General features: G+C 34.6%; 1 protein-coding gene across 1 annotated transcript in view; it reads right to left on the reverse strand.

Annotated features, from left to right (window-relative positions):
• Positions 1–1,078: 1,078 nt before the first annotated feature.
• Sema3c (semaphorin 3C) overlaps positions 1,079–25,172 on the reverse strand; it is a 181,790-nt gene continuing 157,696 nt past the window's right edge. The window contains exons 13-18 of the mRNA XM_008828988.3: positions 23,489–23,577; positions 20,153–20,194; positions 16,219–16,376; positions 10,678–10,745; positions 7,578–7,708; positions 1,079–2,694 (exon numbers count right to left, since the gene is read on the reverse strand). Of these exons, the coding sequence (XP_008827210.1) occupies positions 2,281–2,694; positions 7,578–7,708; positions 10,678–10,745; positions 16,219–16,376; positions 20,153–20,194; positions 23,489–23,577 (902 nt within the window). The 3' untranslated portion in view covers positions 1,079–2,280. The remainder of the gene's footprint in view (positions 2,695–7,577; positions 7,709–10,677; positions 10,746–16,218; positions 16,377–20,152; positions 20,195–23,488; positions 23,578–25,172) is intronic.

Raw genomic sequence — 25,172 nt, forward strand, 5'->3', positions numbered from 1 at the left:
AATTTCTGTATCTTTAAAAGTACTGAAATGATGTACAAAATAATACAGGTCAAAACAGAAGGTATTAAATAGCACAAGTGATGTCATAGAACTGAATATTGCTGTCTAGCAATTTGAAACTGTGTGAGGCAAGTGAAACTGTGATTCTTGAGTAATTTACTTTAACTCTGTTCACATAATAGATTGATTACAAACTCAGAGGCTGGATTTGCATTACATGTACACTGATTGGTATTTGCATATGTATGTGAGAAAATTAAGTATATGTTTTAAGCAGACAAACCATTTATTTACTAAACCACTTTGTAGATTATTGTAATATAGCAACCATTTGGAACTATAGTTTTTCAAGTAAAATTGGGTGATATGTTTACTCTTTAACTGTCGTTCTTTAGAGAATCAAAATTCTCTGTCAAACTCTCATACTAAGAAATCAAAATTTACCATCTGCTATTTAATTATATTTTTAATGTTCTGATAATGACCACATTACTCCTTCCCCTCCTTCCTCCTTTCCTTCCTTCCTCCCTTTTTCCTCCCTCCCTCCCTCCCTCCCTTCCTTCCTTCCTTCCTTCCTTCTTTCTTTTTTTCTTTCTTTCTTTTTTTCCTACAGATGGAGCCCAGACCCTGCTCAAACTAAGTATTCACTCCCCCACCAACTCACAGCCCTAGCAGTGATTTTACCATTTGAATGTTTATACCACAATACTGTAATATGTGGTTTATCTCCTTTGCTTACATTCTTCATGAACTGTTGACTAAAAGTAAAGTACTGTGTTAGATTTTGATTAGTGTTTGGCACAATTTCTATTTTTACCTGGAAACAAAAATATATTAAAAGTGAATGAAATGACAAAAATCAGAAATTGTATTTTTAAAAGAAACAGGAGAACATAAGGAGATTTCTCAGAATTTTCCATTTAGTTTTTAATTTGGAGAAAATGATTTTAGTATTAAAAGTTTTTATAGAGCTATCCAAACATAAAATTGGAAGATAATTATTAACATCAAATTTTCCACACTTACATAGACTACTGACCCTGTGTATCAACATTCTTTAAGAGTATTTTTAAAAGGAAAAAGCAATATCCATGAACAAAAATATTCCTCACAAGAAGTCTATTTTTGTTCATATTATATTATATTGACTTTTGTTTTCTTGACATAATGATCTTCTCTCCAACATACACATAAAATTATAAAGCCATGAAATCTTGTTTTGAAAATTCAGTACTCTATGTGAAATTTATTTTTCAAACTTGTAGATTAATCACAAAACTTGATTATTGAAGTTGAAAGTGAGCCAGGTATGAATTTCTTCTGATAACAAAATTTGAACTTTGATTTTGTTTTTCCTTTTTGGTGGTTTTATTCTCTATGTAGAAGTTGGATACTTTGAAAACATTTTCTCCTTATATGGTTTATTTTTCAATAGGCTAGAAAATTTAAACCAAAGCAATTATCAATTAAATAATGTAAGAGTATATGTATGTCTATAATAACTTAAATAACTTCCCCAATAACCCACAAAGTACTTTTGTTTGGAAGATGACAACATAACAGTGCCTCACTGACACATCACCCATCAAAGACTGCAGTGGTGCAGGTTATTCATTTTATCTTCCTGAAGCAAGAGAGCAAAGATTGATGACAGGTATCAGCAACTGACACATCTTACAGTTTTTTTTAAAAAAAAAAAAAACAAGGATATATTTCACTGGAAGCATATAAACTCATCTCTTTCTCTTTATGAGTCACACTTGCTTTTATATAACATCTGGATGTTCCCTTTCCTGTCATTTATCTAACCTACATGCCTTTGGAGGACCATTACATCACATGCATTTATATGACATTTACTGTGTGAAAACTATGAATTGGAATTTGTTTTCATACATAAAAAGCACTGACAATTAGATAACTAAACCCCTAGACCAGGGAAGATAGTGCAGGGTTATTTCTGACCCTCCTTCAATCGAGGGGTGTAACAATTCTTCTTCTTTAGCCACCACACTGATTGTGAAGAAAAGACATAAAGATATAAATAAAATCTGGTTAAGTTAAATATTTCTATGCACCATGAGGCCCATGACATGTCTAGTGCTAGTCTGTATCATACAATAAGATGCATGCTCATTTCAGTTCCCAGAGAACTCACATTAGAGCAAGTCTCCAGCTTTTGTCAGGAATTTCTCATGGGTAAAGCACAAGACTGCTCAGGATTTGATCATTGAAGACAGAGCATTTGTTTCAGGAAGCAAACCCCCACGAATCACAGTTTTACGACTCTGGCAGTTGATTCCTCCTGTTTCTGCTTTTCCTGCTGTTGATGAGAGCCTTCAGCTTGCCATAGTCCCCTCTCATCTTCTGCGGTTCTTCTCCCAGCTGCTGCTGCTGCCGGGTGTCTTTGCAGTACTGGTTGATGAGCTGCATTTCAGAGTGGCTAAACGCTCCAAGGATGTCCTTCGGGTGGAAGGGCAGAGCCCTCACAGAGCCAGCCCAGGTCCAAGGGGACCATTTATCAGTCACGACGGCGACCATTTCTGAATCCAAAACTTTAAAGTTGATCTTGGCTATGGTCTGCTTGAAGCTGTTCTCTGTGGCAATGCAGTGGTACAGTCCTTGATCAGAATCTTGGACTGAACGGATCAGCAGTCCTTGGGACGTGGCTATGATGCGCTCATTCAGCTTAACCTAAGAAAGAAACACCGTGAATGTCCAAACACAGAAGACGATAATTTCTAAGACAGGATCAACATACAAAAAAGAATTGACTTTTAGGATGAGGCAAAGGCATCAAGAGCCTTCCTTCTCAGCATATACAAATTTTTGGTCGGTCACACTCCACATACACCCTTTTTCCTTTGCATTTACTGATTTTGTCCCATGAGTACTGAGGCCTGGGTAAAGGTTTTATTCTTACTGGGAAACTAAAGTACATTCCCTTTGGACAGATACAGTTTCATTGCATGCCCAGGATTGGTAGGTACTTTTGGCATCTGAATCACTGGCAACAGTTTATTAATGCAATTCATATGTTATTTCTATTTTCATCTTGGAGTTATTTTTTTCATTTTTAAAGTGTGAAGCAATTACTCGAGGTCTGACTTCCTTAGTCAATGAATAAATATTCTCAGTGGAATATATATGTGCAGAAGGAAAAATTTTTAATGTTTTCAACAGTCTTGTCCAATTATCACATCCAATAGGATGGCTAATAATAAGTTTCAAGGAAAATAAAATGCATACAGTAATATTTAGTCACCAGGAGGCTTACACTAGAAATAGTCAATGCTTGGATATCAGCTAAACACTTGAGAGTGATTGGTCTTACAATTCTAACTATAGAATTATCAATAGGATTTAAAAATACGTGTGGTAAGGCTTAAAGTCTTGGAACATTGTGTGGCGCTGTTTTGTGAAGCTTTAGGCTGTGTGGCCATGCTGGAGGAAGCAGATCACTGGGGGTGGGCTTAGACAGTTTCTAAACCTTGCTGGCTCTCTAGTCGCTCCTGCCTCCTGTGCCTGTTTGAGGATGTGAATGCTCCTTCTTCCCCTGTCACCTCTTGCCACCAAGCCTCTAAGCCATGGCATACTCTAATTCCTCTGAAACTGTAAGCCCAAATGCATTCTTCCTTTTATGTGTTCCCTTGGTCATAGTGTATTATTATAGAAACAGAAAAGTAACTAATACAGAAGTCATCCAGCATATACTATCTGGTATGTTCTTTTCCTTAATGAAAACAAAAATCTGACCAAGCAAGTAAGGCCATTAAATATTTATGAAATATTTTTAAATATCAAAGTACTGTACTGAAACAGGCATTTCATATTTAATGAAATCCAAGTCAAAGTTAGTTTTGATTTAAAATGTAATTTTCTGTACAAAAATCCAAAATGTAAGGACAGTATGGGTAAATGGACAGTAGAAAATAATTAGCAAAGCATCATTAGGAAGGAGTAAGGACACAAAATTTTGACAGTAATATTTAAAAATTTAATTGTATTTCAGGAATAATTTACATAATGAAGAAATTTAAAAGTTAAAAGAGCTTATCTTGAAGTGACTTTGATAATATTTCTAACACACTTCCATAATAATTGTCATGGCAATTTCTATATTTATCTAGAAGATATACTGTCACAAATATTCAGGCCTTTTAGAAATGTTCATCTATTGGGGGGAGGGGCATACTCATGACATAGTGAAAGTGTGGAGGTCAGGGTGCAGCTTGGGGGTGTTGGTTCTGTCCTTCCACCACATGGGCTCTGGAATCGAACACAAAGCCTCAGGCTTGGCAGCAAGCACTTTCATACCGTAGGTTTTTTGGTTTTGTTTTGTTTTTAATAACAGGAAAAGGAAGAAATGATCTTGAGTAGTAGATAGTTTAGAAAGTTTTAAGATGTGTTCATATAGTGGACTATGATATGTAATCCCCCAAAATGAAGTAGTTTCACATATAGTAATATTGATGCATATGTATAAACTGCAGAGTATTTCGAGAAAAATATAATTATTGAACACAAAATTTTGTTAAATATATTCTCTAGGAAGTGGCAGTAATTATTCAAGTGGAAGAAAACATTTAGTTTTCATTCCATCTTATGAATTTATCATTTATCTTATGCTTTATATAATTTTTGTTATTTTTTAATTTTTAATTTTTATTTTTATTTTATGTGTATGAGTGTATTCCCTGAATGTGTATGAGTGCACCTGTGTCATGCAATGCCCAGGGAGGTCAAAAGAGGGCACTGGGTTAATCTGGAACAGGAGTTATATATGGTTGTTAGCTGCCATGTAAATGCTGGGAATCAAACCTGCATCCTCTGCAAGAGCAGCAAGTACTCTTAACTAACCACCAAAACATCTCATCAGCCTCAATTTTTATGATATTTTGATTTATTTATTGGGGTGGATGCTGTACCACCACAATTCTCTGGAGGTCAGAGAACAGGGTGTAGTTGCTGCTTCTCTCCTACCACCATGGAGTCCCAGGAATTAAACTCAGGTCATCAGTCTTGGTTAGAAGTGCTTTTACCTGCTGAGCTAACTGCTGGCTCTATCTTACTTAAAAATATATTCTATTTATTATTTTATTTTATATGTATGAGTGTATTACTCATATGTAGGTAGGTGCACCAATGTCATGCAATGCCTGCGGAGTCAGAAGAGGGTGTCAGATCCCCTGGAACTGGAGTTAACAGACAGTTGTTAGCTGTAATGTGGGCGCTGGGAATGGAACCTGGGGCCTCTAGAAAAGTAGTCAGTGCTTTTAACCACTGAACCATCCAGTCCTCATTTTAGTTTTAAAAATTTCAATTATCAAACATTATTAATGTAAGAATTAAGCAGGTTTTCTAGAAATACTAAGGATCAGTAAACATTTAATAAATATTAATAGTTTAAATTAAGAATATGTGGAATTGTCATCTAAATCTTGAGAAATTGAAATAATGTGTGCTAAAATTAATTTTATTATAGTCTTCAATTACAATATTATGTCTGTGAGGTTAAAATTTAGTCAATATAGTAACACTTATTCTGAAATAAAACATTAGAAATATTGCAATGGTATTTGGGGAACACAAATTAGACTCAGTAAGCCTTTAAAGGAAGAAAGAAATAGAACATGAAAACTGGAGGTAGTATGGTGGGGGTCTGAAAACGATAAAAATAAATCATACAAAATTCTCAAAGAATCAATAAAATATTTTTTAAAATATTAGAAATATCACAAAGAGGGGTTGGAGACAGGGCTCAGCAGTTAAGAATACTGGTTGCTCTTACAGAAGTCCTGGCTTTGAATCCCAGCACCCACATGGCAGCTAACAACTGTCCATAACTCCAGTCCCAAGGGATCTGAAAGCCTCTTCTGTCCTCCACAAGCACTGCATGACATGAGTGCACTTACCTCCCTGCAGGCAATACATGCATACACATAAAATAAATAAATAAATAAGATAGAAAAGAACTATCACAAAGATATTAAATCAATGCATTCCATGTTGAATTTTTATTACTTTATATGTTATATACTTAAACTTACATATAGTCTTTATTTTTATTTTATGTATATGAGTTTGTCTGCATTATATAAGTACACCCACTTATGCCCATGGAGGCCAGAAATAGGTGTCAGATTCCCTGGAACTGGAGTTACAGATGTTTTTTAGCAAAATTAGATCTCAAATACTTTTAATTAAAGTATTAAAGTATCACACTTGAAAGGCAGAAGCAGGCGAATCTCCAAGAGACAGAGGCCAACCTGGTCTACACAATGAGATAAGGCTGGAGCTACAGGGAGAATTAGTCTAAAAAAGAAAGAAAGAAAGAAAGAAAGAAAGAAAGAAAGAAAGAAAGAAAGAAAGAAAGAAAGAAAGAAAGAAAGAAAGAGAAAGAAAGAAAGAAAAGAAAAGAAAGAAAAGAAAGAAACCAAAAGTGATAATTACAACAAAAAGTCTCAAAGTAAGAAGTGGGTTAAAAGAAAGCTCTAAAGTCCATCTGGCTCAACTTTCCTCCACAGAATTGGATCTTTGATGTAACTGATCATCAATCTATGATTAAATGTTACAACTTCATGGAATGCACAATTCACAAAAGAGCTCATAACATGTTTGGATAGGCAAGTGTGAGAGTTGGGTAGTGTTTCTTCCTATGGAGTCAAGGTTCCAGTTCCAGGAACTTTGATGCAGTTTCAGTGTATAAACTTGTGATAGTGAACATTCTGCATAACCCTGATTAACTTAGTGAAGGAAACAAAATCGGCTACAATAGGACCCACACAAACACCAGGACGCTAATTTCCCCTTGCCTCCATCAATGGTGCGCTAGCAATAGGACGTTTTAGGCTTAGGTGTTGCAGGCATGCATACACATCTATTCTCATTTTTCAGGCTAATGTGACATCAATATTATGGAATTCGTTATTTACAAATTATTATTCTATGCCATTTTACTCTGTCTTTATTTTGAAACAGTTATTTCTAACCAATGAAGGCTTGGGGATAAGTGACTTTTATTTGAAAATCTAGTGTTTCCCATACTTATTAATTAAAACATAAACAATTACTCCACATGTTACCTGAGTGTAAATCGAAGTCATGAATGTCAAAGCAGTGGAAACATGATCACACAGCAGAAAAATTTTTTGTGCTACAAAGGGTTATAGCCTAATGTAACTTCTTGTTGAGGAAAGCTGAACTTCTGTAAAGCCTTCTTTTAGCTTGTGAGTCACACAAAGATGCTGTTGTATGTGAACTTGGGTTCCGGATTTGCACACATCTTGTTTATTTCCCAAGTGCTTTCTTACATCAGCACCCCTTTCTTAGCACTTGAGCTCTTGCTACAAACACTGGGCTATAGAGGACGGCTGGCAGAGAGGATTTCTAATTCATCCTTCAAGTCTAAGGACAAAGGATTTTAAAGAAGATGGTACTTGACATGCCAATGACATAAAAGGATATTCCTACATCTTTCCTTCCCGTTTGATCTGCACCTCCCTGAGGAATGGTGATTTAATGTTCCTTCCACAGCCTTGATGGATGGCTAGGGAGACAGGGGGTCAGCTACTCACCTCTTTCCTCCTGTCTTTGTCTTTCTGCAGCAGCCACTTGATCGATGCCTGTGGAGACTTGGGCGCACACTCGAGGAAAGTGGTGTTATTTTTTATTCCATACTGAACAATTTCAGCTGCATTTCTATATGCTGAAAAGCAAAGGAAAATAAAACACGAGAGGAAGAATACAGAAGGTTTCAGAGTTCATTCTTCCATGTGAATGTTTACCTCTCTAAAATGATGCTCACTGTGGCAGGCACCAGAAAGCAATGAGTACGTTTAATGAGCAAACTACTCTACAGGGTCTACTAATTTTATTCAGTGTAGAGAGGAGGGGAGAAATACCACAAAGTTGACCTAAGTTTCTGCTGATGAGGGTGCCACACTTACTCAATAATTACTCTACACTAAGGATTGTACTGAACATGGCTTTATTTAATCTTTTTTAAAAATTTATTAAATTTTTTAAATTTATTTTTTTTCTTTTATGTGTGAGTGTATCACCTACATGTGTGTAAGTGCACCTGTATCATCCAGTGCCCACAGAGGTTGGAAAAGGGTGTTGGATTTCCCTGGGACTCGAGTTATGAGTGGTTGTTAGCCTCCATGTGTGTACTGGGAAGTGAAACCAGGTCCTCTGCAAACCCAGCCACATCTAGTGTTCTTAATCACTGAGACATCTCTCCAGACCCTTAATTATTTACTTATTATAATATTCCTGTAAATTATATTTTTCTTAGCTGAGCAACTTGATGCTATAAGTTGTGAGGAAATATACTGTAATGTGTGTAATATATGCACATATGTAAGATATCTATAATATATGAGTGAATATAGTGTAAAGCGCCAGGCAACATGGAAACTATGTTTATGCCATCCCTAACGTCATTCTCAGCATGGAATGAGGAAGCTCAGAAGCCTGGAAGAAGGACAGAAAGCATGGTGAGGCCACAGTGTGATGCAGTGACTGAAAAGCCAGTCTTTGGTGTAAGAGAATGAAGCTAGGATAAATTCCTGATCTTCCATGCTACCGTCTGTGTAACCTGAGACAATTCATTGATCTGTGTGTTCATTTCACTCATCCCTAAGACATATTATAACACTTTTATAAGTTTTAACAAAACTATTACTTAGGTAAAGCACTTAATGGAATCATATACTAGTTAAAACATGGACAAAAATCCTTATTTATGAAGCAGGAATAATAGACTTTGCTATAGACTTTTTTTAAACTGTAAATCAGTAATCATAAAAAAGCTCTTGAATTAATATGCAGACCCAAAGTTAGCATTGATATTTGGCATTGCTTACACTGCTACTATTCTCTCCACTATGCCAACAGGTATTATCAACAACTGACCTATTTATAAAATATAGGAAATGGCAATATAGATTTTTGCCCCCTGAATTGATGTATGTGGTAATGAAGCAAAATCTACCTTGGAGTTGGTCCTTGGAGTTAGGGTCATTGATAACAAGAATGTCAACTTTTATTCTTGAGACATTTTTTATTTATTCTTTTGTAATTTTGATAATTTCATACAATGTATTTTGATCACATTTAGACTAACTCCCTCATCTCCATCCAACCCTACTACCTCCCATGTCATGGCTTCTATTATTTATTTTAAGGCTCATTAAGTCTAAATTGTGTTGCCCAATGGTCTTGGCTGTGTGTCAAGAGCAAGTTCTTCCAAGGATGGATGACCTATCAGGTCTAACACCCCTAAAGAAAACAGATTCCGTCTTCTAGGTATGAATTGCCGATAGATCTTCAAGGATAGAACTATTTACTTACCTCCCCATTTATGCTGGGGTTTTGTTGTGATTTGGGCTGAAAACATACTGTCTGGACACTACAAGGTACTTGGCACATATAAACCAAGAGAACTTGTGACAGCATGCACAAGACCAATACAGGCTCAAAAATATCATTCTTTTTTTTTTTTCCTGATAGCGCAGCCATTAAAGGCTAAGGCTAAAAACCAAAACGTTAAAAATGTCATTCTTTACTAAAGGAAAGTTTAGTGAATAGGAGTGAGTCTCAGTTCTTAGTCCAAAGCCTACTGTGGGGGCCTATGCTGATTCAACTCACATTCCTCCTGCTTCAGGGTTCTGAGTGCTGGAATTACAGGCCTGTGCCTCCACAGTGCATGTCAGTTTCATCTTTAGAATAAATATGCCTGAAGCATTATGGTGAAAGCAGGTGGAAGACCTGCTTGAAGGTACATATTGTTGATGAGCCGAGGTAGAGGGAAGGGTTCTGTGGGCAGGGCTTAATGACATGGCATCTGCATCTCTATTTTAGTACAAGGAGTAGGGTATTGGATTAAGTCTAAACCACATGACAGACAGGTCAGCAACTAAGCCTTAGCTCAGACAGAAGCAGTGCAAGTTCCTGGCAGTAGAGTGGAGAACCAAATGTGCTATAAACACAATGGAATATCACATATCATATCATATATATATCATATTTATATAAATTCTGATACATGTTACAATTTGAAAGACTCTTAGAAATATTATCAAATGAAAAGAGCCACTTACAACAGCACAGACCCTAGATGATTCCACTTATACAAAGTCTCTACAGTAGTCACACTCTTAAGAAAGTAGGCTGGTTATTGACAAGCACTTGGGGAAAGGGTATGGCTAGTCAACACTTAATGGGTTCATTTAGCATTGGGGATGGCTGTCAGATAGTCATACAGCAATCTGGATATACTAAACCATACAGAACTTTATAGTTCAAAATAATTAAAATTATAAATATTTTGTTATGTTTATTTTCTTCAATAAATTCTGCAATAATAAATTTTAGAAGTAAAACTTTTTCTTCTGAAGAAAAGAGTAGCTAAGAGAATCTGCAGTTACCATCTGTGTGGACGACTTACCCGCTGACATGCTAACACCTACATACTCCCAGACACGTGTTTCTCACAGCTCTTGGTATTTACATAAGTAACTCTGAACATTTAATTACCATCAATAGATACTAGAAATTTTATTATACTTTTCTTAAGTGAAAGCCTTGAACCTAAGTTTTCCTTTATTAAAAAAGGTACAGATTATTGCTACTGTTTACCACAACTGACAATTAGTTGATTGATTCTAATACCTTTGAGATTGAATCCTCTGCATTGAGTCAGTGGATTTCCATGTCTCACATCTTGTCTTCGGCTCCTCCTGTAAGTTTAGGAATATATAAGAGGACTGTGGAGTGATGGACAGCTATGCCACATTTGAAACATCCTGTTTCTGACTTCACAGACTTTTGATTGCTTAAGCTTTAATATAAAAAGCAAAAAGAAGCCTCATCATCTGATGTAGCTATCTGTCCATTCTCAGCTGAGGAACCATAGGATATGTCTTATCTATATCAGGATATATTCAGTCTCTCTACATCTACCATTTGTGAGGAAATTGCCATAAAAATCCCAGTATAAACCAATCTTGGCTGGATGTTAGATGATCTAATTAATTTTATCATTTTTTATTTCATAGAAGCTAATACAAAATGCTCTAAGATGACACCTGCTAAATTCTCAACACAATACATTTTTTTCCTTATAAAAATGTTCCTGAAATATAAATGCTTTGCTATAAAATCAATGTTCTTAGCACCTAGGTGGTTTTAGACTTTTGCTTTAAAATAAGAAATACAGAAGTGAGACATTATCACCAAGTGTAATGAAAAATACTGCTGTTCATGCACTCAAATAAGTATTCCTACTCTTAAAATTTTACTGTAAAATTGCAAGTAAACAACAACAAAAAAAAACAGGTGCATGAGGACATGGGTACTAGTATACCTACCCTCACAAATGCTGTTCTTTCTACATTTACATTATTTTCTCTCATATACAAGTGTATGTATTGAATATTTCCTCTTACATGCAGATAATATGAAAACATCTAGAAAATAAAGCATAGATATAATACCTCACCCTACATAAAAGCAATATTCTTATAATGAAGTTATTACTATTTATCTAATAGCACCATTTAATGTTTGGGCTATAATAAAATTTTTCTAGTTTTCTCCAAAATATCTGTAAAGGAAATTTTTGTTGTTTACTCATTATCCAATTAAAATAAATTCTTTGTCTTTACTTGAAACACATTAAGACAGAAAGCAGTTCAAAATTTGAATTAAAACACTTTAAATTGTATGATATTTGCATAAAAGTTTTATATTACTTATGCATTAATTATTTCATTCCTTGAGTCTCAGGTTTATGAAATATCTTAATTTCAATTTAATTGTGCAGAGTACTAAATCAAATTAGAACAATTGGATTTATGTATTAGAAAAACTGTATCAAATACACAATCACCACAAAAATCCATGCAAGACACTCACTTTGAATATTGGGAATACACAAATTAATGGTTTATGTCACTGCTGAAAATATGTCTGAAAGATAGTATTACTTAATTTGTTTAAATATTAACTTTTTCTTAGTAGTTTTCCACTAAGTATTGAACAAAATGAACAGTAATAAAAAAGCATAGTGTTATTAAAAATATAAAGAAATATAACTCTCAAAGCCATTAATGACTTAAAAACCTAATTTTATTCTTGTGAAAATAGCTAAAATTTTACAGTCACACAACTACTTGCAGACATTGGTATATAAATTTTTACCAATTAAATGCCAAATTAAAATATTACATGATCTTTATTCAATTATATATTTCTATAGTGTCACACACATAGTTGTGGAGATGTCAGTCACTCATGTCAAGAAATACGATTAGTGTTCTGTGCCAGAGCAGCTCCACATTCAGTTTTTTCTGCCTTGCTCTTACATTATTTATGTGGGTGAACCCAACCCTGGAGTATATATTATAATAGGACTTTGTGAGAGTGCTTAGGGTTGACCTGGTCATTTTCAACCTTCTAGACACCCAATATCATTCACAATGTCTAAATTTATTGTTCTGTGATGAGCACTATCAGGTCTTTTACTTATTCACAGTATTTAACCTCTCAAGCTGGGAATGTGAATTTTCTATGTCAGCCTCCAGAGATTCAAACACAGAGAAACATTATTATAGCCTGGCTTAAATGATGAGATCAGCAAAGGCCTTTTGAATGTGTCATTTTCCTTGAAGGCATTCCTATAGCATCACAGAATCATGCTGGTAGGCAGTGTAATATTATATTGCATGCAGGATTTGGAATTTGGCTCAGTTAGCCAATATTTCATCCATTATTCTCAACTTTTTTTGATAAACAGTGAAATCATTTTCTACTTGCAAAGAAAGATATTTGAAGATTGAAATCATTATCTTGTCTTAAATTTTCTATTTATCTGAATTCAGAAAATAAATTAACATCCAACACTGCATTGTAATATTTGGTACAAATACAAATATGTAAGATATTTGAAAGTGATAAAAAAAATTTTCCCAATGTTTAACTTTATTATATCAATGTGTGGATTCCACTGCTTTTTAACTGTAATTGGAATTCTCTCTGTCCTTAGAAAGGATATACTTTTGCTTCTCATTACAATGAAGTCCTCTAAATAGTGTTTGTTACAGTTAGATAATGCAGATAAAATTAAAGGAAGCAAATGTGACAATATATCAAATGGTCATTCCCACCACTACCTTTTAATGTCTACAAAAAATAAAGACAGGTGGATTAATTCATTCTGCAAATTCCCTGTAGTATGTTTCATCGAGTTTGAAGAACTTGGAGAAATTAAATAGTATAGGTGAGCTCAGTGCGGTTTCTAGAATGCTGCCATCAACAAAGACTGGATATGGGATGTCTGAGCCATTTCCTTCAAGGTAGAATTAAGACCCTCCTACAGACAATCAAGGTAACTCTGTACACAATCACCGTCACTTTTCCAGTGCATTTTGCAGAACCACATTTGCAGAATAGTACATGATGCACTGGAAAAAAAAAGGCCTACAAGTTAATTTGAATTCTGTTTTATGAAGAGCGATGACTAGGTTCATGGTTTCTGCAAGCATGAAGAAAATGTAAAATCCGTGTTTTGGTGTGTATTAAAAAATGAAACTGGGTTTGGAAGGGGCGTACATGAAAAAACTCTAAAACCTCTAAAATGTAAAATACATCTTAAATATGCAATGATATTCCACATATATGGGATGAAATTTTACTTGAGAAACATTTCTTGTATGCAAATTAAAAATGCTAAGACAAGGTCTTTGCAAGGTTAGGGTATGGACTCTTTCACCCAAATGAGGGGCTGATGAGGGGGCTGATATACCTGCAGAATGATGATAAGATTTGATTTATAATCTCACCTCACTTTGTTCTTTAAAAAGTATAGTATTATAGTTTTCTTCAGCACTAAATCTGGTCAATAACTGAGTTTTTTATTCCCCATGTTAGGGATGCCAAGTACTCAAGCTTTAGAGTTACCACCAAGAAAAATGTATTGTCTGGCAAATGGTTAGTTGTAGAAACAATTTCAAAATATTGCTTTTATTATTTTTTGGTTGAAAAACAAATATTGTTGAATAATTCAATAGTTATTAAAAAATCAATTTTTATTTAAGATTATGTTTGGAATTTGCATCCCTCACACATTATGTGTAGGGTCTGATCTCTCCATACAGTGCAAATATAAAAGATTGTATGGGAATGAGGATCTGAAATTTGATATGGAAATTTTTAAAAAGTAGGAACTTTTGACTAACCTCTAAGAGGACATGGGAGAATACTGATTTTATGAGCATAGATTCAAGATTCCTGGTTCAAAGTGTGCTATTCCGCATCATCTTTCATGCTTGTAAAGACTGAGAATTCTTCAATGATCCAGCCTAAGCCCTCTCTACCCCGGACTCACATTTCTAACTCCCTACTCAATATCTTGACTGGAGTATCACGCGGACATCATTCTGACACCTGCTTCTTTCATAGCATTCACTTTCACAGCAATATGCGTCCTGGTGCTCTGATTTGGGGAACTTGGGAAAATTTTCACTTCTAGTTCTTTGACCACCCACATCAAATAGATCAACAGATTCTGTGTGTGCAACGAAACCTAGACCATTCTTTTGTGACCTCTACCTCTGACATCCCGGTGCAAACCACCTGCATATCTCATCAGAGCTCTTACAATAGCCTTCTTCCGATAGCCTCTGTCCTCCCACTCTGCCCCAAGCACTTCCCATTTCAAGGGTTCAATAAAAGCTAAAGCCAATTAGCAATCTTTTAAAACTAAAAGTCAAAGGGTGCCATCATGTGCTCAAAATCTCTCAGTCACCTTCTCTTTTAATCCAAGGAAAAGAACTGGGTATTTATAAATAATGGATGAAGCCTTACTTCATCTGATATTGTGACCTTTTTCTACCCTTCCTTTTCTCTGTTCATAAGCTAATAGGCACTTGATTCACTTTTGTGCTGTATCTTGAGTGCTCTCTGACATACCCTGGATGGTTCTTTCCCCAGAGGAAGCCTTGGTGCCATCTGCCTCATATTTTGTCCTGGTTTCAATATTCTGTCCCCACTATGGTCCTTTCTGACCATCCACTCCACCTCAGAAATTTGCTCCCCATAGTTTCTAACCTTCCTTACCATTTTTACATGCATCAACCTTGTCATTGTTTGAAATACATATGTACTTCTTTATTAGTTGTATGTCTTCTCTTTTTAGAACGCTTTATATACGAATACAGATATTTTTGGATTTTTTTGCTTTTCATATTTTATGCTTAGCTTCTACAACAATTCCTGGAAATTATTTATTCTAAGATAAATATTTGTTTAATTAATAGATTAAAAAGCATCAAGATGTTCTTAATATATGAAAATGGAAGGGCAGGGATTTTTAATGCATTAATAAAGAAGTATACCTGGTAAAAAAAAAATACGAACTATAAAATCATAATCCCAGTTTTTTCCCTGACAGATCACTGGCCTTCACAACTAGAGTCATTTGCTGCCTCCACTGACCCTAATTTTTACAGGTTCGGATCCTAACATCTCCATGACCTATGTATCACATTATCACTGAAAATATCTATGACCTTGGCTGATTTTGAGTACTGCTTGTCCTTTGATGTTTGATCACTTTCTCCATAGGCAATCCCTTCTAACTTGTTGATAGCTTTTGTGGGAGATAAAGCACCCTCCCTCTGACCACTTTAACCTAACCAACAATCACACAAAATAGGAAAATGCATGCCCAGAAAGGTTTTGAAAGCAAGCCAGAGGGCACATTTCTCAGAAGAACACTTTGGTAGTTGGAATGACACTGGTGGTTCCATTCTAGATAATATGTTGTCACTAATCTATTATCTGTTATATGAAGAATAAAAACTTCATTATGGATAATTAAGCAGTGTAGAAACAAACTAAGAATGTGGGATTTAGGGATATATTTAATCACATGAGACAAAACAGAGACACGAATTAGCTAGTATAAAAATAAAGATAAATGCTTCCTAAAATATTTGATGGGTTCTGGGCTTTCCAGTTTCCCCAAGGGAGGGAAGGAATGAGAACTTCCTGTTATAAAGTATGCCATTTTCTTTATTGAACGGCTCTATATGGTGATAAAATATCTATTTCTTACAGTGTCTATTTCTGTGAAAACTGCCATAGAAGTGATCCACATCTGTACTGCTCTGTGACAGCCATATCTATTTTATTTGAATGTCTGAAACTTACCTTTTCCCAGTGGGGTAGAACCTGGAGCAAGAGTGGCCATCCCAGGCACAGTATGGGTCCCTTGCCAGGCAGCAGTCAGCACAGGCTGTGCCGTAGATGTGGCAGCGGTGCAGGGACACTTGGGAAACCCCCTCATTGGAGCTCACATACAACTGTTGCTATAAGAAGAATCATGATGATTTATTTCAGATGTGGAAGTTAAAAGAATACATTCAGCAGGAACACATTATAATATATGGCTGCAAACCCATGGACCCATGGATTCATTCTAAAACATACTAAAAATGATACACAAAGCACAGAAGGCTCTATAGCCAAAATAAATACAATTTTCCAATGTTAATATGCCTATAACATTACCACTTTCCTGCTTTAAAAAAAACCGTAGTATACCATGTTGAATGGAAAAGTGTTTTAAACATTGGCATTCATTGTTCTCTCAGATTTGAGCTAATATATTACAGATTTAAATTACAATGTTTTCTTTTTCCTTCAACTGCTGTCTATTAGCAAAGCACAAGAAAAACTTTCTTATTTTTTACATCTGGCAGTATAAGTCAAATTCAAAATAAAATACATAAGCTTAGAAGAAAAATAGATGATCAGAATTAGGCAAAATGAAAAAGAAATATGTTGGATACATGTCTTTGACAGTAAAATGTTGCTTATTAAAACTACTTTTAGAGCATGTGAAAGATTTTCAGTGTTTACTTCGTATATGTGTGTGTGTTTGAACTGTTGCATGCACACGTGTCTGCAGTAGCATGTGCCTGCGTGCAAAAAAGCCAAGGCCAGAGAAGGACAGTGGATGTCCTGCTCTATCACAGCCTGTCTTATTCCTTTGAGAAAGGGTCTCTTACAGAACCCAGAGGTAGGATGGCAGCCAGCAAGCCCTGCCACTCTCATGTCTCTGCTCTGTGTTATGCAGAAATTCAAATGGTCAAAACTGGCTCTTTTCCATGGGTGCTATGATCTGAAATTGGGTCTTAATGCTTGTAGGGTAAGCCTATGGACTGAAGTACCTCTCCATTCAGAATATCGATGTTTATATTTAAAAATGTCTTAATATCTCTGCCTTGTCTAAGCATCTTCATTACTCTAACAAAGTAAACAACAATAAAAAAGAGTCTAGCCCTTTCATTTGTTAGATATTGAGCGATTTGAAGGATAGTGATTCAATACTTTTAGCTGAGCATGCAAATGTTCTCAGGAGATCAAAGAATGAATATTAAATTCCTCATCTTTATGTTCCAGAGGGCTAGTATTATACAATTGCAGTTAACACAGAATCTCTAAGTAGAAAATTGAATAGATGTGGATGTATGTGTGTGTGTGCCCTTGCCCATATGTGCATACTCATTTAAATATTAAATACACAGACGGATCCTTTAAGTAATAGTGTCTGAATTTCTACTGAGGTCTTGGGCACCAGGCTCAGCTCAGCCACAGATCTGCTTGTGCCCTTTTTGAACCAGCTGTTTTCTTGGTAAAACTGGGACAACAGAACACTTACTCTATGAAGTTTTCATAACAAATATATGTATCAGAGCTACTAAGATCTAAAATGCTCAGTATAGCTTCAAGCTTGTAAAGAGACAATTAATATGAATTAATTACAACAGCAGAATAAAATGCCAGTGAACAAACTATCAACTTTTGGGTTTTCAATTTTAATCATTTGAATCATATCTCATTCTGTCATTTCTCACTTAGCTATTTTATTCAGATCAATTGATTTTTTTCAGCGATTATCTGAAATTGATGGATTTCCATTTAGACATTTCAATCACATAGAAAGAATGGCATGCTTTGTATTTTGACAATCATCACTCCTCTAAGAACATTTGAAATACATGTTTATCACCAAGCCCTATCACCCAGGCCTATAATTTCAGTCATTTGGGAGGTTGAAACAGGAGGGCGACCATTCAAGGCCTGCCTGACTACAGACTCCCTTCACAATACCCAGCCAGGCAGCTTGATGAGCCTTGTCTCAAAATACAAAGCTAAAAATGAAGGCTGAGGATACAGTTAAGTGGTAGAACATTCACTTAGAATTCATGTGGCCTCTAGGATTAATCCTTGCTAGCATTCCTTAAATAATTAAATATGTATTTAAAGGACAGAGGAGAGTGAAAGTATCAAATTCATTAAAATGTTTTATGGTGGGCCTGGAGAGATGGCTCAGCAGTTAAGGGCACTGGCTGCTCTTACAGAGAACCCAGGTTCATCTGTAACTCAAATTCCAAGGGATCCTACACCTTCTCCTAAAATAATAAGAATAATAATAAGAATAATAATGAAGTATTTTTAAATATTTAAGGACACCATTTTGGAAAAGGCAAAAATAATTATATTCTATAAAGATTAATTTTTCACAGTGGAAAAAATGTTATTACTAGGTACAAGAATAATTCTTTTAAATGACAAAAATGAATGATGAAATAATTTGAGTATTAGGAACGGTACTAAATTCATGATGATATTTAAGGATTTGTAAGAGTCTGTTTACAAACTGAAGTCTTAATACAGTATGCAGTGAACAAAATAATTCCAAAAAGTCAAGTGATTACCACAACCCTGAAGCTCATTACCTCAATGAAACATTTTCAAGTATCTGCAGTTTAAGATGTTGAAAATCAATGTAATATATGAACTATAAATGGGTTGAGACATACAATTTCATGCAAGACCACTCTGACACACACATGAATTTGTGAATTTTGAATTTTGCTCCTGTACTTTCCCTTCCCATTAAGCCATTGTAAACAAAGTACTTCCCTGCTGACTTCAAAGACAACTCTGACTGGAGATCAGCTCCCTGGGACATTAACAAAATGACAAATGGCTTCTTGTTACTTGGGAAAACGTTTGTTATGCACCATACAAACATTTTTACAGATGAGCTCTTTAGCTCTATTGTGTCCTATTTATTTTTCCTCATAAAATTTAGTCAAGTGCAAAGAGCAGGAGACAGACTCTGGGCTACTACATTATGTCTAACACACCAAATATGGTGAAGAAGACTGAGATTATATAATCAGATGTGCAAACCTCTAAAATCTTTATTCTCTATTCCAAGAAAAATAAAATCTAAGACACTAACAGACAGCATTAGCTGATGACTCATTTTATTTTAGGCAGTTTACATATATCTTCTTTTTTGTGAGAAAGTCATTACTCTGCAGATGTAGAAACTTAGGTCAGAGAAGTTAAACAATTTTCTCATAATTTATGGTCAGGTTGGGACTCAAATACATGTGAAACCCACTCATCTGACTATATTAGGGAGCTGAATCTAAGAGTTTTAGTTTTAAGATAATGCCATCAGGCTTTGGACTTTGTTGTGGCTTAGACATGGAAACGTCAGAATTGGTACCATGATGGTTGTATATTTGCATGTGAAGGCAACTTAGATGAACCAGACTTCTGAAATCTTTATCACAGAGTCCTTCCTCAAATCCAGACCCCTACACATTTTGATTTTCAGGGATTTTGAGATGTATGTAAACCTTAGGAAATACCATATCATGATATTTCAAAGACATAACAGCATCAGCAACTCAATAGAATATTGGACACTCACCAAGCCACAGAAAATGCTGTGTTGTTATAGCAGCCCAAACATTATAGCATGTTCTTCCTGAAGAATGATGACTTTTATTTTAGTTGGATTCACACATCATAATATTTGAAGATATTTCATATAGGAAGTGCTGGAATGTCTTCTTGTATATATTTGATCAACTCTCATGAACATATACAGTAACAAATTTATTCACTTTTAACAAATAGCTAGTAAAGTCTATATCAGAATTCTAGGTGCTATGAGTCAATATTTATCAATAGTAACCCTAAATTTTCAGAAATTGTACTTCTCTTGATAGTAAGACATTTTAATATGCAAAGATCATAAAAATGATTAGGATTTTACCTTCTTGGATGAAATTTTCATTGATGTTATAGGAACACGATTCTAAAAAAATGAGGAAACATATGTTAGTTTGTTCATTCTGTCTCTAAAATATTTAATTTAAATATTTTTTGTAAAAATTCAAATACTTTTTCATTAAAATATAACTTTCTCAGTAAAGTGCATTTCTTCTGGGACTAAGAATTGATTTTTTGTGTGGTATATGCCTAAACTTGAAAGGATATAATTAAAACACATTTATCAGTACAATCATTCAAAAATGAAAAGTGACAAACAAGATTACTGAAAAATGTGTTTGGAATATTGAACTGAGGACTAGATCTGGATGGGCAGATTGGGGAGGCTGTGGCCAGGCGTCCTTCAGAACACAAACAGACTGCAAGAGACACTATTGTTCATGTGACAAGTGTTGTTTTGGAAAGATGTATTAGGCTGAATCATGCTACTGAAGTCTCATTGGTGAAAACAAAGAAATATTGTTAGATTAAACCTTCTCTTTATAAACATGAATGAGTGAAAGAACCCAGGAATCACAGAAAGAGTAATCCTTCTGAAGATCATTCTCTCCATGACTTTGCTCTCTAAATTTCTTTTGGGTGTATTTATTTTTATTTTTATGCGCATTAATGTTTTGCCTGCATGTATATATGTGCACCATGTTGAGAAATTTCCAGAGACCAGAAAAGAGTGGTGTTGGATCTTCTGGAGTTGGAGTTAAGGATAGTTGTTAGCCACCTTGTAGGTATTGGGAACCAAACCCAGATTCTCTGGAAGAGCATCCGGTGCTTTTTACTGCTGAGCCATCTCTCTAGTCCATGACATTGCTTCTCACATACATATTATCAATTACTTTTGGACTTAAAAGTTAGATTTCTGATAACATCATGTATTTGGAGATTTAAATAATTCAAAGAGGAGCAAGGTCTCAAAATGAAGTATTTTTGTGTCTTCAGATTGTATATATTTACACACATTTAAAAGGAAAACTGTGATATTTCCAAGTCTCATTTGCAATAACATTGTGTTCCTTTATTAATACACACACACACACACACACACACACACACACACACACACACACCATAGATATGTCGTTTTATAGTCACTGAGTCAACCATAAAAAGTTGTACTTTTCATTCAAGTTAAGCTTAAGGAAATGAGACATATTCAGGGAATATGAACAGAGGATTAAAGGAAGAGATTCTGGTTTTGCCTGTATAAAATGAGTGCCTTTGTGAAAAAAGTGGCATTGATATTTCTGCAGTATATCTGCTTGGCACTTAGCTAAGGATTATTTTCCTATTAAAATGAATTATTTCCTTACATGCCCTTCACAATGTGTCATACACACCCAATAATTTTTACCTCACCTTAAAAATATGTGACACAGAAACATACTGGAGACAGTTACTACACTTGGTAACTGTGTCTTTTGATTCTGCTCTATTGGGTAGAGGGAGTACAGTAAAGAGGTACAAGCACAGGCATCAGTAAGGAAGCACCAGTATTTTTTACTCACTTAGGGTGATGCCCCATATTCATTTTGACTGACTCTGTATTTCCACTGAGAGTTTATTCTTCTTGATGATAACAACATAATAATTCATGTAACAGCCCATAAGTAGTTCTCACTGGATCAAAATAACTCACATTTCTTTAAGACTTTCCATAACATACATGTTTAGGTTTGTGTCAAGTTCACTTAATTAACATTTCCTGATAATCAAAAAAAATTTTCAGTATTAAAAATGAAGTGCTTGCACTGTGTCATTTTCGCTATCTTGAGGAAATCCAGAGTAAGACTTATCACATTATTTAGGCCACTTAAAAATTTTTCCCAGTTTGTTGAATGAGAAAAAATCAAGTATAGTATGTAATGAAATTTTGCTTCATTCAGTGACCCCATAAATTTCTCTATAAAGCAAAGCATGGGAAAACTACTTGGACAGATTAGTTAGTATTTATTTGATGGGCATAATTTTAATATGTTAGACAAATGGAACCTAAAGCTAAATGAGACTAGCATTAAAATTATAAATTTAATTACACACTGCAGAATGATCAGAGCTTCTCTAATTTTATATTTAACTCAATTATTTTTATATTTCTTAATTTAAATTTTTATTGCAAAATCTAACAGCATTGTAACTTAAGCTATCAGATGCTTACGGAATCAATATTTTTTGTAGCCAATGTAATGTTATAAGGGAGTCAATACATTCCAAAGCAACTCAGTTAAGCAAAACAACTGACTGGACTAGCAATATTGTTCTCCTGGGAGTTCTGAAAGTTCTGAGTAAAAAGTTAGCTATAGGTTGGCTTTGGGCTTTTGTTGTCCCTAGGTCATTGTTTCTTAATTGGTTTAGTTGTAAATAGTGCTCTTTGAATGAACTGAACCCATGTCAAAGTTTCTTTGAGATCATCTGCCTGTATTCCCTTTCTCTCCAAATGCTGATAAAAAGACCACTTGAACTACAATCATGGTTCACTCCAAAAAGAAACCAGCAAGTCAGGACAACAGGTTTTGCTTTGCTGGCTCATGGATACATGAATAGTGAGCAGCTGGGCAGGATGGTCTAAAGCTCTAAGCCCAGCACTTGGGAGTGGAGGCAGAAGGTCCAAACTTGGAGATCAGTCCAGAGTTTATCTAAAAGATTTTTTTTTTTTTTAAAGGAATAAGTTCTTGAGCCTGTGCCTTGGCTAGGAGAGACACAGAACAGAAATTTCCCTTCCTGTAAATTTTGCTTCTATTTTCTTGTTATTTCTTTTGCTTCTTTAAATGCCAAAGTCAGGGAGAATAATACAATGAAATCTCAAGTACTCACAGAACATAAAGTTCTAAGTGATAAGAAGCAACATTTGCTTTATTTAACTAGAATGACATTTGAATTAAAAGTAATAAAACAAGAATTTAGCAGTTTTTCTTGAAATTACTGGTTGAAAAAATATGAGAAAACTTATCCAACAATCATTAATTTGTAGACATTTGGGTGTCTGGGGCTTGTGAAGTGAAAGATAAAAGCCATTTCATAACAAGCTGTTCTAGACCTTGACTACAAGTGCTTATTTTTAAAAATAATGATAACCAAATTTCTTCAGGTTCTGATGGCATCTGGCAAAAAAACCTGCAAACCTTTTAAGCTAAGATAACTTGACATGTAAGAAAATACTTCACAAAAATATTTGTTCTATAGTTCTCATTTTAACTGATTTTTTTCTGAAAAGTTTACTGCGTTCATAATCTTTTATTGAACATTTTCCTTCCCAACTGCCTACAGAACTGAAGACTAGCCCTCCTCAAACATGTGCGGAGAAGAACAGAAGCAATGGTCAAACCTTAAAGACCTCCAGCTCCTCTAGGATGAGCTCCCCACTGGTGGAGCTGTTGGTAGGAAGCACCACTACTTTCTGCACAGTGCCCCGATCTGGATGGAGAGAGAGAACAGGAGATGCTGTGATATGATCTTAAAGGGAAAGATGAGAGGAAATAAGATCACTGTCTTAGAATTCACAGTGTTATTAAATAAGTGCCCAGTCATCAAAAAGTTGATATATTAAGCAATTACTATTTATAATACATTGAATTTATACACAATTCTATATATTTAAATTGTGATTATGTACAACTCAAAATGAAAATATGTACGTCTTGTTTTTGCCCATATTTTCCCATAACTATCAAAGAAGAAAAGATCATCTCAATGTCTTAAGTCAAAAGTTCTGAAGTGAATGTATTCTTTTATCATTATTATTTTAATATTTTATTTATTATTGTTATTTTATGTGTATGAGTAAGGCTTGAGATTCCCTGGAACTGGAGTTATGGACAGTTGTTAGCTGCCATGTGGGTGATGGAAACCAAACCCAGGGCCTCTGCAAGAGTAGCCAGTGCTCTTAACCACTGAGCCATCTCTATAGCCCCATGAAAATTATTCTTAAAACCTAAATAATATAAACATTAAAAATATAATGGAAAAATTTTAGGTTTCATCATTGAAAACATTCCTTAATTCTCCACATTAACATTATGCAATGGTACTCTAATCATTTTGTTAGCATTAACCTATAATGATCTCATTATCTGAGAAAGCATTACTAAAAATTTATTTCTGCAATAATTTCATAATGTCAGTACTAGAAGACTATCATTTCACAGGTGACTGTGAGTTTAGACAGGATGAATATTTTAGTTTTCAAGACACTGTTGAACTGAGAAACATAAAAATGGTTTATTTCAGGTACGGATGCTACGTATAGAGTGACTTCGCTGACTTTGACAGTTATGTTTATCATCTAGCGCTGTCTCTTTGAAAATAGAGGCAGAGATTTGAAATAACATGGACCAAAGTAAAGCAAATAAGAAATATACTTTGTTTCCCAGTCATGTTAAACAATCACAATACATACAGAAAACATTCCTTATGCTAAGATTTGCAGTTAAATTAGTTTCACTAAGTCATTTCAGCATTTTTATGCATATAATTATTTTACTCTACCAATCGTGAATTTTAGACAAGAAAACTAGTTGAGATTTATCCATGGTAAGCTAAAGAAAATTTGTAATTTGGAAAAAAAATATTAAGTATTAAACAATTTTCTCCTAAATAATAAAGAACCAGATCATGATATCAAATTCTTTTTCTTTTAATGTAACAATGAACATATAATTTATAATTGATCATTATTATGAAGAGATAATTAAAAAATATTGTTTAAATTCTGTTGAGAAGTGTCACTAAGAAGAGTTATCTAAAAGGAAATTGTCCAAAACTTTATACCCAGAACTCATTGGCTATCAATACTACAAATCCTAAATCTTAACACTTTAATTGGTTTCTAGACTACAAACAAGTATTCCTCTGATATAAAGGTTACTATTTGATGCTTAGAGCTTATATTTTATGAATGTTATTGAAAGAGTCACAAAGTCTTTACTTAAAAATCATGGTTTAAAAATGTTACAAAATAAAACAAAATACCTAGTGAAAGACATGCAGAAAAATAAGAGCCAGAATTTGAT

Source organism: Nannospalax galili, unplaced genomic scaffold, assembly GCF_000622305.1.
Source record: "Nannospalax galili isolate Female #2095 unplaced genomic scaffold, S.galili_v1.0 scaffold973, whole genome shotgun sequence".
In the NCBI taxonomy this organism is placed as follows: Eukaryota; Metazoa; Chordata; class Mammalia; order Rodentia; family Spalacidae; genus Nannospalax; species Nannospalax galili.